Raw genomic sequence first — 15,040 nt, 5'->3', positions numbered from 1 at the left:
AAACATGTGTATCCGAGTCTTCTATCAAAAGTTACAGCTATTTATATGAAGTTGTACAAAAACGCTTTCTTTCGCCAAGACAGTGCGTTTCTCACTGTTACATGCATTTGAATGGGGAACTCCACCGAAACAAAGTATAAGTTTTCATTATGTGAATAACTTGGAAATCTTAGCTCAAACAGCTGAAAAACCTGTTTTCCCAGCACGGAAACCTTGAGTTCTATAATATAAGGCCATAAACATGTTTGTCTGAGTCTTCTATCAAAAGTTACAGCTATTTCTATGAAGTTGTACAAAAACGTTTTCTTTCGCCAAGACAGTGCGTTTCTCACTGTTACATGCATTTTGAATGGGGAACTCGACCGAAACAAAGTATAGGTTTTCATTATGTGAATAACTTGGAAATCTTAGCTCAAACAGCTGCAAAACCTGTTTTCCCAGCACGGAGACCTTGAGTTCTATAAGATAAAGCCATAAACATGTTTGTCTGAGTCTTCTATCAAAAGTTACAGCTATTTATATGAAGTTGTACAAAAACGCTTTTGTCATGGTCCTGGGTCGGTGACCCAGCGCTTTTAGTTATCATTTTCTAGTTTATGATGATGATGATTATTATTGTTTGAGTTCTGTGTGTTATATTTTCGATCTGCCTCTGAGTCTGCATCTGAATCTGTCTGTTTAGTTCAATGTCTTGTCTGGTTCCATGTATCTGAGTTTCCTGTTTTATTGTGAAGGTCCGCGTCGTATGTGAGTGTGATCAGTTTACGTTTCCCCTGTCCCGTCAGCCCAGATTCCTCCCAGCTGTGTTGCCCTCCTGTCTCTCATCCCCTGATTACTGGTGTGTGTGTATTTAAGCCCTGTGTGTTCTCCTGCCTGTTGCCGGTTCGTCTGTGTTCCTCCGTGTCAGTCTGTGTAACTCTGTGTCAGTCTGTTACCCTGTGTTCCACGGTGTCCTGTTCCTCGTCTGCGTCTCTCTGCTATTCATCATCCGTTGTCATATGCTCCCAGGTCTGTTATTTTAGTTCTCCCAGTTTAGGTGTCTTTAGTTGTTTGTTATGCCCCACTGTTTGTTTGCCACTACACCTCTGTAAATAAAACCACCGGTATCTCATCCACTGCCTGCATCTTGGGTCCTCCTTCTATATCCACACGGCTCGCCTCGGCAGCCGTGACAGTACGAACCGGCCACTATGGACCCAGCAGCATTCAACCCGCCCAAGGAGCTCCGGGAGGACATTGTTTACTCCGTGGACAAATTAATCAACGCGTGGCTGGAGCACGAGGGGAGAGAATTTCGCCAAGCCGTGGCTAATCGGCTACAGCGCTTGGTTTCTGGTCTCCCCTGGCTGCTCAGCTCACTTCACCCGCTCGCACAGAATTTCATTCTGAATGGACTCCGTCTTCACCCCCCGGCTGCTACCACCCACCCTGCAGCTCATGCTTCACTGCCCAGTCCGACAGAGGATGTTCTGCCCGGCCCGTCAACCCAGCCTTCGAGGGGGAAACGGCGCTCACGCTGCCGACGCTCCTCGCCACAGTCGGACCTGGGGATTTCCGAGCAGCCAGCTGTGGTGAGTGGACAGGACAGTATTGTTGGTCTGAACTGTGGGACCGTTTACTCAGGGGTGATGTTCTGTACGGCACTGGACAAAAACTGTTTATCGCCAGAAGCTCAGTTAGCCGCCCGGCCAGAAGCTCAGTTAGCCGCCCGGCCAGAAGCCCAGTCGCCACCTCCGCCACATTCAGCCTCACAATCCATAGCTCAATTACAGTCACAGCCAGACTTATTACAAACCCTGTTACAATCCATGGCCCAGTCAGTAGCCCGGTTAGCAGAAGAATCATTAGCTTTATCCTCAGTTCAGCAGTCACCAGCCCTGCATCCTGTGTCAGTTGCTCCACTACCTGTTCAGCCATCACCTTCACCTACTCCTCCTGTACAGCAAGCCATGTCAGTCCAACCCATAACGGACAGTTCAACAACTCCGTACTCTAAGCAGAGAGACAAACCCAAGAACAATGTCAACATTCCTCAAAGGCTGGCCAGTTCTGAGACTGAGATGCACTCCAGGGCCTCCCCAGAGGCTGGGTTTCAGCCCCCATCAGACTCTGGACCCCTGGAGTTTAAGAAGCCAGCTGAGGACTGCACAGAGCTGTCGCTGCCTGAGCAGGGTCAATGCTCTGCGCAGCTGCAGGCCGCTATGTGTTTGCCAGAGGCCCGTGTGCCTGCTGGTCCTGTTGCGTTCCTGCCAGAGGCCCGTGTGCCTGCTGGTCCTGTTGCGTTCCTGCCAGAGGCCCGTGTGCCTGCTGGTCCTGTTGCGTTCCTGCCAGAGGCCCGTGTGCCTGCTGGTCCTGTTGCGTTCCTGCCAGAGGCCCGTGTGCCTGCTGGTTCTGTTGCGTTCCTGCCAGAGGTCTCCACACCTGCTGGTTCTGTTCTGTGTGTGCCAGGGGCTCCAGTGCCCACTGGTTCTGAGACTGTTTTTGCTGGGGGGCCCGAGGAGCCCGTCCAGCCTTCTTCCTCGTCAGCTGGGGGGCCCGAGGAGCCCGTCCAACCACCAGCTGCTCCACCAGCAGCCTCATCCACGCTTGCAGCAGCAGTTTCATCCATGCCGCCACCTGCTGCAGCGCCTCCGTCTGCATCCCCCACGCCGTTGCCTGGCCCGGCCTCTGCTGCATCCTCCACGCCGTCGCCTGGTCCGGATTCAGCATCCTCAGCGTCGCCTGGTCCAGCGCATGCTTCGGCTTCATCCGCTTCACCTGGTCCAGCCACTGCTTCATCCTCGCCTGGTCCAGCCACTGCTTCATCCTCGCCTGGTCCAGCCTCCGTGTCTTCATCCTCGCCTGGTCCAGCCTCCGTGTCTTCATCCTCGCCTGGTCCAGCCACTGCTTCATCCTCGCCTGGTCCAGCCACTGCTTCATCCTCGCCTGGTCCAGCCTCCGTGTCTTCATCCTCGCCTGGTCCAGCCTCCGTGTCTTCATCCTCGCCTGGTCCAGCCTCCGCATCACCTGCAGTGGCCTCCTCTTCAGCATCCTCATCAGCTGCTTTGCCTGGTCCAGCTTCAGCATCCTCATCAGCTGCTTTGCCTGGTCCAGCTTCAGCATCCTCATCAGCTGCTTTGCCTGGTCCGGCCTCTGCATCTGCTTCAGCCTCGTCTGGTCCAGCCTCTGCGTCCTCATCGTCTGGTCCAGCCTCTGCGTCTTCATCGTCTGGTCCAGCCTCTGCGTCTTCATCGTCTGGTCCAGCCTCTGCGTCTTCATCGTCTGGTCCAGCCTCTGCGTCTTCATCCTCATGTCCAGCCTCTGCGTCTTCATCCTCATGTCCAGCCTCTGCGTCTTCATCCTCATGTCCAGCCTCTGCGTCTTCATCCTCGTCTGGTCCGGCTTCAGCCTCCTCATCAGCAGCGTCGCCTGGCCCGGCTTCAGCCTCCGCTTCAGCGTCCGCCTCGTCTGGTCCAGCCTCCGCTTCACCTGGGGCTGCAGGGGCCACGCAGCCTTCAGGTCCCCTACTACCACCTCCACATCGTCGGTCATCTGCCTGGCCGCCTGTTGGGCATCTCCGCCGCCGTGGACGCCCTCCTGAACGCCGCCACTGCCTTCCACGTGGCCGGCCTCCGGACTTGTTTCCACGCCGCTGTTGCCGTCCGCACGGTCGGCCCCCAGAACTGTTTCCACGCCGCTGCCTACTGCGTGGCCGGCATCGGGACCGGCCCCGCTGCCGTTCGCATGGTCGGCCTCCTGAACTTGACCATCTGGGCCTTTTGGACTCTGTCCCTCCGTCCTGGGCCCCCTCCGCCCACCCTGGTCGGGTGTTTTTTTTTTTTTTTTTTTCCTTTTTGGTTTTGGTCCGTTTTTGTGTTTCTGCTGGGCTGTCTGGAGCCAGCCCTTGAGGGGGGGGGGTACTGTCATGGTCCTGGGTCGGTGACCCAGCGCTTTTAGTTATCATTTTCTAGTTTATGATGATGATGATTATTATTGTTTGAGTTCTGTGTGTTATATTTTCGATCTGCCTCTGAGTCTGCATCTGAATCTGTCTGTTTAGTTCAATGTCTTGTCTGGTTCCATGTATCTGAGTTTCCTGTTTTATTGTGAAGGTCCGCGTCGTATGTGAGTGTGATCAGTTTACGTTTCCCCTGTCCCGTCAGCCCAGATTCCTCCCAGCTGTGTTGCCCTCCTGTCTCTCATCCCCTGATTACTGGTGTGTGTGTATTTAAGCCCTGTGTGTTCTCCTGCCTGTTGCCGGTTCGTCTGTGTTCCTCCGTGTCAGTCTGTGTAACTCTGTGTCAGTCTGTTACCCTGTGTTCCACGGTGTCCTGTTCCTCGTCTGCGTCTCTCTGCTATTCATCATCCGTTGTCATATGCTCCCAGGTCTGTTATTTTAGTTCTCCCAGTTTAGGTGTCTTTAGTTGTTTGTTATGCCCCACTGTTTGTTTGCCACTACACCTCTGTAAATAAAACCACCGGTATCTCATCCACTGCCTGCATCTTGGGTCCTCCTTCTATATCCACACGGCTCGCCTCGGCAGCCGTGACTGCTTTCTTTCGCCAAGACAGTGCGTTTCTCACTGTTACATGCATTTGAATGGGGAACTCGACCGAAACAAAGTATAGGTTTTCATTATGTGAATAACTTGGAAATCTTAGCTCAAACAGCTGCAAAACCTGTTTTCCCAGCCATCTTCACAAAACCAGGGCCTTTGTTGCTGGCTGAGGCCATCCTCATTTCACCAGGGCCTGCGTTGCTTGGTCATGCCATCCACATTACACCTGGGCCTGTGGTGCTGACCGATATCATGCACATTTCCCAGGGCCAGTGGTGTTGGCTAAGGCCATTCACATTTCACCAGGGCCAGTGGTGCTGACCAATACCATCCATATTTCACCAGGGACAGTGTTGTTAGATGAGGCCATCCACATTACACCAGGGCCTGTGCTAATGGGTGAGGCCAACTACATTTCACCAGGGCTTGTGTTGCTGGCTGACGACATCCACAATACACAAGGGCATGTGATACTGGCTGATGCCATCCACATTACAACATGGCCAGTGGTGCTGACCAATACCATCCATATTTCACCAGGGACAGTGTTGTTAGATGAGGCCATCCACATTTCACAAGGGCCTGCATTGCTGGCTCATGCCATCCACCTAACAACAGGGCCTGTGCTACTGGCTGAGGCCAACTACATTTCACCAGGGCCTGTGCTAGTCGTTGATGTCATCCACATTATACCAGCGCAAGTGGTGCTGTCCAAAACCATCCATATTTCACCACGGCCAGTGTTGTTGGATGAGGCCATCCACATTACACCACTGGGCCTGTGGTGCTGACCGATATCATGCACATTTCCCAGGGCCAGTGGTGTTGGCTAAGGCCATTCACATTACACCAGAGACAGTGCTTCCTGTGAGGCCATCTTAACCAAACCAGGGACTGTGCTTTTGGATGAGGCCATCCGCATTACATCAGGGCCTTTGATGCCAACTTCTACCATCCACATTACACCAGGGACAGTGCTTGCTTTGAGGCCATCTTCAAACCACCAGGGCCTCTGCTGCTCGTTGATGCCATCCACATTACGCCTGGGCCTGTGGTGCTGACTGATATCATGCACATTTCACCAGGGCCAGTGGTGTTGGCTAAGGTCATTCACATTACACCAGGGCCTTTGCTACTGGTTTAGGACATTTACATTACACCAGGGTGTGGTCATGGCTGAGGCCAACTACATATCACCAGGGCCTGTATTGGTGCCTTATGGAATCAGAACGATGCCACCTTGAAACGAAACCGAAAAATGGATTGAAACCGAAAAAAAATATTGTAACTGAAATAAACGTACTGAAAAATCTTGTATTGAAACCGAAAAAAAAATGGATAGTGAAAAACAATTAATTAATACTGTAATTTTTTTGTTTTCGCTTACAATTTTTTTTTTTTTCGGTTTCAATCCATTTTTCGGTTTCAAACCAGTTTTCGGTTTCAATCCATTTTTCGGTTTCAAACCATTTTTCAGTTTCAATCTGCTGGCACTGTTTTGGCATCCGGAGGCGCGCTTGAGGGGGCGGGGATTCCGACCCGCATGAATTTGCAGACATTATAGAGTCCATTGCTCGTGCTGACCAAGCTGCCATTTTTCTCTTTTTGCCTCTTTCAATAATGGCTGCATCAAGTTCAAGTGGACCCTCTAAACCACAGGTAAGTAATCATTTTCCGTCGTCTTTCTTTGCTATTTCACTCGACTGGACATAGGTGTAGTTTTTATTAGCTAAATCTGGTGAAGTTGTGGTAAAATGCCAACATTAGCCTATTCGTTGTAGCAAGCTAGCTGGCAGCTAAAATTTGCTAAATTCAGTGATGCCCCTGTCTCTTTTGTGAATAAACAAACACTTTAACTTTGAAATGGATTCTGCAGTACAGGGATTTGAGGTTCAAACTGCAAAGGTATCTACAAGGGTGCCAGAGCCTTACTCCTGATGGCCAGTGGTGATGATAACATATTAAGCAATGGCAGATTCCAGGCACATAACGGTAAGACAAGTGTAGGGTTGCAAGTAATGTCTTTATGGCAGTGTTGCAGGTCACCTGTTTTTTTTTATACATCTTTGCTTGCCGTACTCTTTAAAACAAAATAGTTGCCTGTCTGTCAGTGTAAAAAGGGTGCTGTACCAAGCCATTTGTAACTAAATTAATTTTAAATATGAATATTCTGCTCCAATCTGGACAAAAAGTTTTCACATATTTTGCATTTTTAAGTATTTTTAAATCACAAATGTATTTTAAACTAAAATTCATTAAAAGTCCTATGAAATGGATGTACTTGTTGATGTAAATGATTTAATTTCTTTATCTTCCTGTTGTGTTCATGTACGTATGCATAGATTGATATGTCATTAGTGCACAATTAGCAAATGTATCAATTTCTTTTCCAGGTACCATTAATAAGGAGGCAGTTCTATGAAAGATTGCTAACAAAGCTTCATGGAGCTGTACAACGCAGACCTGTAGATATGGACTATTTGCATTATGTCATCAGTCATGAATTGAGACTTATACGGTCATTTGGTAATATTTTAGCAGTACCACAAGATATTCTTAATGCCTTATCCAATCTTTTGAGACTGATAAATTTTCAAGACGGAGAGAGACACCCACATTCTTCTCTTGTTGATGTTGTATACACAGCGGGAGGACAACGTAAACTTAGTATATCAGAAGAATGTTTGCAAAGCCTCATCAACATGAAATTTTCCATTCCAAGTATAGCTCGGCTTCTGGGTGTCAGCAAAAGGACATTATTTCGTCGGATGCAAGAGTATGGACTTTCAGTGCATGCATCATATAGCAGTGTCACAGATGATGAGCTGGACAGCCTTGTTAGATCAGTTAAAAGGAGACTGCCACACATCGGCTATCGAATGATGATGGGGGAACTGCAGGCCATGGGATACCGTGTCAAATGGGAGCAAGTGTCTGCATCGATGCATAGGGTAGATGCTGCAGGAATCCTAGAAAGGATGGCATCTGTCGGCTGTGTTGCAAGAAGAGTGTACTCTGTAAAAGGTCCCCTCTCATTGGTCCATGTAGATACAAACCACAAACTCATCAGGTTTGTGTACAGTACGTGTTTGTATGTTCAGTACTCTGGATACACTGTAACTATTTTCATTTATGATTTGAGCATAAGGCATTTTACGTTAACGGTTAGAGGATTCAGGTAAATTTCTATTTCTACAAAGTAAAAAAAAAATTCCTGTTTAGTAAGCAAAGAAAAAAACAAGTTGATAAATTCTGACTTGTGGACAAATGTTATACTTGGACGTGTGTGTGTGTTTCACATTTTTCTTTTTTAGATATGGCATAGTTATATTTGCTGGGATTGATGGCTATTCGCGAAAGGTAAACAATATTCCATTGCAATCACAATTTCTTTTCTCAAAATTAATTAACTACCCTATAGAGAGAAAGTGGCGTATTCTTCTTCCACTCCTTTGACAAGAAATTTACGTTCATTAGTGTTGAGTTGTCTTTATTTTACTTTAAGAAAGTATATAACTGTCAGGTGTTCTTAGTTGGTTAGATATTGTGTTTGTTTCTTCAAAACAAAATCAGTTATTCATAAATTATTTTCCAGATAATGTACCTTGGTGCTGGAAATAATAACAAGGCATCAACTGCATTAGGCTTCTTTGTGAGCTCTGTTGAACAGTTTGGCTTTCCTTTAAGGTAATGTACAACCTTGATACATGCTATATTATTATTCAACCTTCTGAACACTTGTTTGTATTCTATTTCGTCATGCAGAGTTAGAGGAGACCAGGGTGTCGAAAATGTTGGCATTGCTCATTGCATTTTTACTGTTCGTGGTTGTGGCAGAGCAAGCTACATTTCAAGAAAAAGTGTTCACAATCAAAGGTAAGTTATATACAGGACTTAGCATATATATATATATATATATATATATATATATATATATATATATATATATATATATATATATATCATCTCTTTCTTGTAAACCCAAATCAATCATCACATTCACCAGCGTCTTATTCAATATTTATTCATTTATTTTTAAATACATGGGTCTTTTATCATTAGTAAATCAAAAACAGGTACAAGCCTGGATTTGTAAACTACTGTTCTTTTGATATTTTTTATGTTGTAGAGTTGAGCGCTTGTGGCGTGATGTCTGGATGGCTGTAACCAGTGTTTATTATGAGCTACTTCACAACCTTGAGGAAGACAGCCTGCTCGACCCCTCCAACAGCCTCCACCTGTTCTGTGCTCAGTACATCTTTGTGGAACGTCTGCAGAAGGACCTTGACACTTTCAAGAACGGGTGGGATAATCATGCACTGCGAACAGAACAAAATCTTACGCCTAATCAACTTTGGACTATTGGACTTCTTCAAAATCCTGTCGCTCCACCAGAAAACACTGAGGTATGACTATAAAATGTGCTATTACAGATGTTTTATAACGCTTATGTTTTTGTACCTTGAAATTCATGACATGCATATATTTAACATGTGCACCTGTCTTTGTTTTTAAAGACTTTAACATACTTTTTTAATTGCTGCATACTATAGTTATACTGTTCATAACAAAAGCAAGTGGATTTTCAGGACATTCAAGAACATTTCTCTTTGGACCTTGACTGTTCGAGACCAGAGAGTGGTGGTGTAGTTCTTCCACCAATACAGTGTCCTTTGGGGCCTGAGGAGATGGCAGGACTGAGGGCAGCCATTCATCCTCTTAGTCCCTCCTTTGACAACGGAAGAGACCTTTATGAGAGAGTGCTGAACTACATCATAGTTCATTCAGTAACACAACAGAACCCACTCAGTTAGCCTTTCTCATAGGATTTGACCACATTATTTGTATTGTAATGACAAAATAGCAAATCAATCAATCTTAAGATGTATTTTCAGATTATATCTTTTTTAATTGCATCAAATACTGTTTTTACCTTTTATAACTTCATGTTTAAAGTAGCCACAGTCAGTTAAGCATCTCATGTCTGATGTTTTTGTAACTGGATTGATTAAATTTGTTTAACATGTCATGCCAATAAATACTCTAAACAATTAAATGATATCATTTTAATGACTGAAAAAAACAATTCATCAAGTGTAAGAATATTTATTTTCAGCAAAACAGTTGCGATATCAATAAATTTACAATTTCACAGTGGAAAACTTTTCTGTAACAAAATAAAACTACATGCTTTATATACAGAAAATATATTTAAACAAAATTCACTTAAACTTCTTCAGACTTACAGAATTTAATTTGCGAACAAGTTGAATCTTAGACTCAAGTTTTTATGAATGCAGTCTTCTGAATGGGCTCCTCCGTTTTGTGAACATAGTTTTTAACATTATAAGAACAAAAAGTAAGTGAAACAACATGGAAAAATAATCTAACTGTAAATCTTTTTTCCTTTCTTACGCTGTTCCAAGAACTGAAATAGGTCTAAAGGGTTACACAAATAGTAGAAATACAGTGCAATACTGCATAACTTGTGATGGCATGCTATTTGAGTGTCAACTACACACGGCTGAAATCTCTCCCCATTGTGACAGCTGTTGTCATAACTTCTGTGAACTCGGTGTATGAGTTCATGTGTGCCACAGGAAAGATGATTGTGTTTGTGCAGGCACTTACAAGTGGGTAACATATGTAGTGTCCAGGCATCGTATCTTTGCATTGATGCTCAAATCTTACATGTATTTTAAAACTTGCCCTTTCTGAAGGAAGGCATGGTTTGTGTCTTTGTCCAGTTAACCACTGCATAATCGCTGGGACAGACATTCTCGGTGGTTGGTGTTTGGAAATCCAGTATTCTTCCTGGTCCTGTTCCTGGTCCTGTAGGACTTGTATCCCATACTCACAGCTCTTTTTGTCTTTATCCTGATCTGAAGAAGCAGATTTGACTTACTTTAAATCTTTAACTGTCATGCCACAAAATTTATTAATATGCAAAACCAATTTTGTCATTTAGACATGTGGTAGATTGTATAAAACATCAAAACATATAAACAAATCTTTACAGAGATTTCAGTTCCGTGATGACAATTTTGCAGAGTACAGTACGTTTGAAAGAAATGTTACAACACTATATTTGTAACAGCTGTTGTGTTAATGTTGGTTTGATGATAATATCAGTAACTGGCCGACGGCACAAACCTGAGGTTTCAAGGTTCTCCAGGAAGTCTTGGAAGAAGTTGATGATGGCATTTTCTTTGGCATGCCTTGGACTTCCCCTCTCACTCAGCTCAGGCTCAAGGATGCTCATTATGTAATCAGCATCCGGCTAAAGAGATTTTGGGGGGTGTCACGTGTTGTGATTTCAAATAAACAATAACAAATATATATATTCTTCAATAGTCATTAATCTGAGCAACCTAAATAAAGGCTGAAACAAAAAAGTCCTCACAGGGCTATTACTGCATCACATGTATTTTTAGAATCTGTTCTAAAAACAAAACACCTGAAATAAATAAAGACATATTTACCGCTGTATCATCATTCTCATCGCTGGGAACAAACAGGTTTGAACAGAGACTTTCGTGCCTTCCAATCACCTCCAGAAGGTTGTAGATCTTCATGCCATTTCTGATTTGCTGTAGCATTGGAGTCAGACGCACCGTAGCATACACAACAATTGATCTATTTAGAAAAGCAAACACAGTCATTAGTGAAACTGATGGGGTATGGTGGTCTAAACCAGGGTTTTAACTTACAAAATATTACTTTCAAATGTGTCTGGTTGGTATATTGTCTATTAAAATATACTACCTTATTATACTGTCCCGTTTGTCCAACTTCACAAGTCCTGTGTAACCACAGCTCACAATGTCTTCAGTGAGGTCTGTCAGGTTGTCTGCCACTTCCACCTGAAAACATACAAAAACAAAACAATAAATGATTTCAAGTTTTTGAAATTATGCAACTATACACACAGTATTGTGAAGGTTACTTTTAAAATGTATTCCACTACAGATTACAGGCCCCAAACTGTATTTTTTAACGTATTCCGTTACGTTACTAAATGAGAGTAACGTATTCTGAATACTTTGGATTACTTAATATATTATCATGCTATTTACAACTACATAAATGTGATTTATTACTCTTATTGAAGGTCCGCGGCTCCGAACCATAGTAAAGGGACCTCTGGCTAATATGTCAGGTTCGTGTCGGGCTCGAAGCCAAATACTAGCTTTACTTTGTTGTCTGGGTCAAATTTGCTAGTGAGAGACAGAGAGAGGCGTTGAAAGGCTGCTGCAAAGGAACTTATTGTTTCGGAGGAAAACACGAACACGGTGTACAGTCGAGTCTTAATAGCTTACTTACAACTGGGCTCGTCAGGCTCTCTTCTTGGCTGAAGTGGTTATTATTATATTTACATGCTTCCAGCTCCCGTTTCTGCTTGATGACAACTCGTACTTGTCCACTCTTCTTTTTTCTCCCTCCTCGCTCACAGACACATAACGAGTATGGCAGTCCATTCTCCCTGCAGCACGGACTAGACTGTCCATGAGGCTACATTCTTTAGGGCTATGACTGTAACACTGCCTATTAGCTTAGCACAACAACAACAACCAAAAGGCTCTCTCTCATCCAGGAAACACACAGTCGCAGAGAGAGCACGCGTCACCCTGTAACCATGGCAACCGTAACGCTGCCGCTGTGTAATTCATATATTTCAACAAAGTAACTGTATTCTAAATACCACCTTTTTAAACGGTAACTGTAACGGAATACAGTTACTCATATTTTGTATTTTAAATACGTAACGCCGGTACATGTCTTACGTTACTCCCCAACACTGTATACACACACAAACAATCAGCACTTTTCCACTAGTCTGTACAAACACAGCTCACCTTTTCGATTAGAGACCTATATTCTGTGTCATCCACATCATCTTTGGTCAGCTGAAGAATATCGAAGTTTCCTGTTGCAAGAAAATGATAACACCAGCTTCTCAGGAAGCATGGTGGTGGACCTCCCTGTGCAAGGCTCACTGAAAACACTTCTCCTGCAGTTCTGCAAGATACAAAGAAATATTTAACATGCTTCATATGCTACATAATCCTCGGAAATGTATAAAAACAGACAAACCTGTAGAAACTACTTTCTAAATCACTGATAGAGTAGACAGGACTCTTTCCCTTCTTGCCACTGCCTTCAAACAGTCGAGTCTCAATACCATGCATCATTTCTACATAGAGATACAGAAAGACAAAATAATTTAAAGGGTTAACCTTATACTTTATCTTAATTTGATTTGGCCATATTCAATATCTGAACTGTAAGTACAATGTACATAGCTATACCAGTCAAAAATTCTTTGCTTAATGCACCAGTATCAATTCCTGCTTCTCCGATAAAAGTCACGTGGAGTTTGTTCACAGGGGAAGCCTTCTTCTGTCGTTGCCACTGAATGAAGCCTCTTTGAACAAGATCATTGCGAGTGATGCAAATCCTAAAGTTTTTGCTGGTATCCACCTGACTTGAAAGCCACTGTAGCACATCTGCTTCACTGAGAAAAAAAAAATATAAAATTATTTTTGTTTCTTAAAATGAAAGCAAATGTATTATAAACAAAACCAGATAATCTGAAAGGGCAAATAATATAAATCATACCTGACTAAATCAGTTAAAGGATCTGTTCTGTTGCTTGGCACACTGCACTCAGAGTCAGTACTGACATAAACGTCTGTCATGTGAGTGGAACTGTCCTCAGGTCTAAAAATTATGAACAATAGCAAAAATATATGTGATGTAACTTATGATGTCTTTTAACTGATTTTACTGCCATTTAAATTGGGTCCTGAGCTTAATAGGTACGGTGATTACATTGTGTGTTTCAAATATACTGTAAGCATTAAAATGTGGACCAAGTAAGTATTTACTGTAACTACATACTGAGCTCAAAACTGTAATGGCTTAAAAATTTTAAAAAGGAATCCGATGTAAACATAGGAAAATGTGTTTAATATGTATAAATTTGAACGAACCTTTCACCACACAGGCTTGCATGCTGGGCAATCTCATTCACTGGAAAGCAGCAAACACAGATTGGGCATTCTTTCATGTCCTAGAGAAAAAGAAATACTGTTAAAACATAAAAGAAACAATGATTTGTAAATATGTGGATTGAACATTATCACCTGCTTCATGTCAAGAGGCTCTCTACAAAAACTTGGTGAATTCATGACAGACAGAAGCTGGACATCAGTCTATGAAGTACAATTGTAATTACTACAATGTATTGTACATTAACAAAAACAGAATAGTCACACACACAAAAAAAAGCCTTCTATAATTACGTGCACAAATATCCCAAATATTTATAGACTGTTAATAAGGCAATATTCCACAATATAACATAAATTCACCTCATCTTCCTCTTCTGTTGACTGAGACTTCACACAATTGTTGACATGGAGTGCTAGGATATGCAGAGGCATACTTTCCTTGCACACCTGACAAGAAGCCTTTGGCATGGTTTGAAATTCAGCTGCATCTGATGGAAGAGGAGTAAGATCAAGGTCCTGCTGCAGCGGAACAACATACAAGAGGGTCTTTCCTGCACTGGAAACGTTGCGGATCAGTCTTCCTGTGTAGCCATTTACATCAGGAGGAATTGCTAAAAGTTTCCTCCTACCTTGACCACCTAAATACACAGATTAATAGAAAAAACATTGTACCATTTTCAACTTTCACTAGCATCTAAAAAAAATAATTTCAAAGAGGAAAATTATGCACCTGATGACTTGTGCAACAACCATCCTTGCACTCCATCCATTTTGGGATATTCTTCAGTTATCAGTTTATTAATCTAAAACAGTACATAAGGGGACACAATTGGTAAAACTACATAATTCAGAAATATTTTTATCAGTGCTAATATATGACCCAAACCAACTATCATTTGCATGTCTATCATTATGATTTGATATAGAACATGTTTATTTTTTTATGTAAATGCATTTCTCTTATATAAGTTTAACTACATTACCATTGTATGGCTCATATCATCAGTCAAGATGAGGGATCTCTTTCCCAGCCCTGCTTGGCTCAGCTGCAGCTCCTCACTAGCAGAAGGAGTGTTGGTGCAGCCTTTATTCACTAGATATATATATACACTGAATGGCTTGCTGGATTTAGGCCTCGGCGTGCTACTTTGGAGTGGGGAAAAGCGATTTTTCCCCCTTTTTTTGGTAAAAAATCCTGGAAATGACCTATATGTGAGAAGCAGAAATAATTTTCAAAATGCAGGGATTTTTTTTTTTTTACTAATCCAAATGATTAAAAGTATAATGGTTCAATACAATTTCTAACCTTGCCATCTCCGCCTGCACTGTATCTTTTGGGGTCTCGGCTTGTCCAACTGAGTGCTCGTGAGAGTGCTCAGCATTTGGTATACATGTGGTATTAGGTTGCTGAAGACTTTGAGCTAACCTGTTGATTATATCTTGTGCCGCCGTTATAACACGGGCCTCTAACTCCTGAAAGTGACAGGG

General features: G+C 43.1%; 2 protein-coding genes across 2 annotated transcripts; one reads left to right on the top strand and one right to left on the bottom strand.

Moving 5' to 3' along the window:
* Positions 1-1,190: 1,190 nt before the first annotated feature.
* On the top strand, positions 1,191-9,352 carry LOC146620586 (uncharacterized). Its single transcript, XM_085369026.1, has 7 exons — positions 1,191-1,571; positions 6,932-7,608; positions 7,853-7,898; positions 8,134-8,225; positions 8,304-8,414; positions 8,668-8,944; positions 9,128-9,352. The coding sequence occupies exons 1-7, from the start codon at positions 1,191-1,193 to the stop codon at positions 9,350-9,352; spliced, it is 1,809 nt and encodes a 602-aa protein (XP_085225152.1).
* Positions 9,353-10,052: 700 nt separating this feature from the next.
* Positions 10,053-14,550, bottom strand: LOC146620585 (uncharacterized). Its single transcript, XM_085369025.1, has 12 exons — positions 14,536-14,550; positions 14,283-14,355; positions 13,913-14,190; positions 13,532-13,611; positions 13,158-13,259; positions 12,848-13,053; positions 12,633-12,732; positions 12,395-12,557; positions 11,304-11,401; positions 11,021-11,174; positions 10,692-10,818; positions 10,053-10,420 (listed from the first exon to the last, which is right to left on the bottom strand). The coding sequence occupies exons 1-12, from the start codon at positions 14,548-14,550 to the stop codon at positions 10,053-10,055; spliced, it is 1,764 nt and encodes a 587-aa protein (XP_085225151.1).
* Positions 14,551-15,040: the final 490 nt, after the last annotated feature.

This window comes from Diplotaxodon limnothrissa, linkage group LG13 (assembly GCF_057381915.1).
Source record: "Diplotaxodon limnothrissa isolate DT_005_m linkage group LG13, D_limnothrissa_male_GT1.1, whole genome shotgun sequence".
Classification (NCBI taxonomy): domain Eukaryota; kingdom Metazoa; phylum Chordata; class Actinopteri; order Cichliformes; family Cichlidae; genus Diplotaxodon; species Diplotaxodon limnothrissa.
This window is presented reverse-complemented; position numbering and strand designations above follow the sequence as displayed.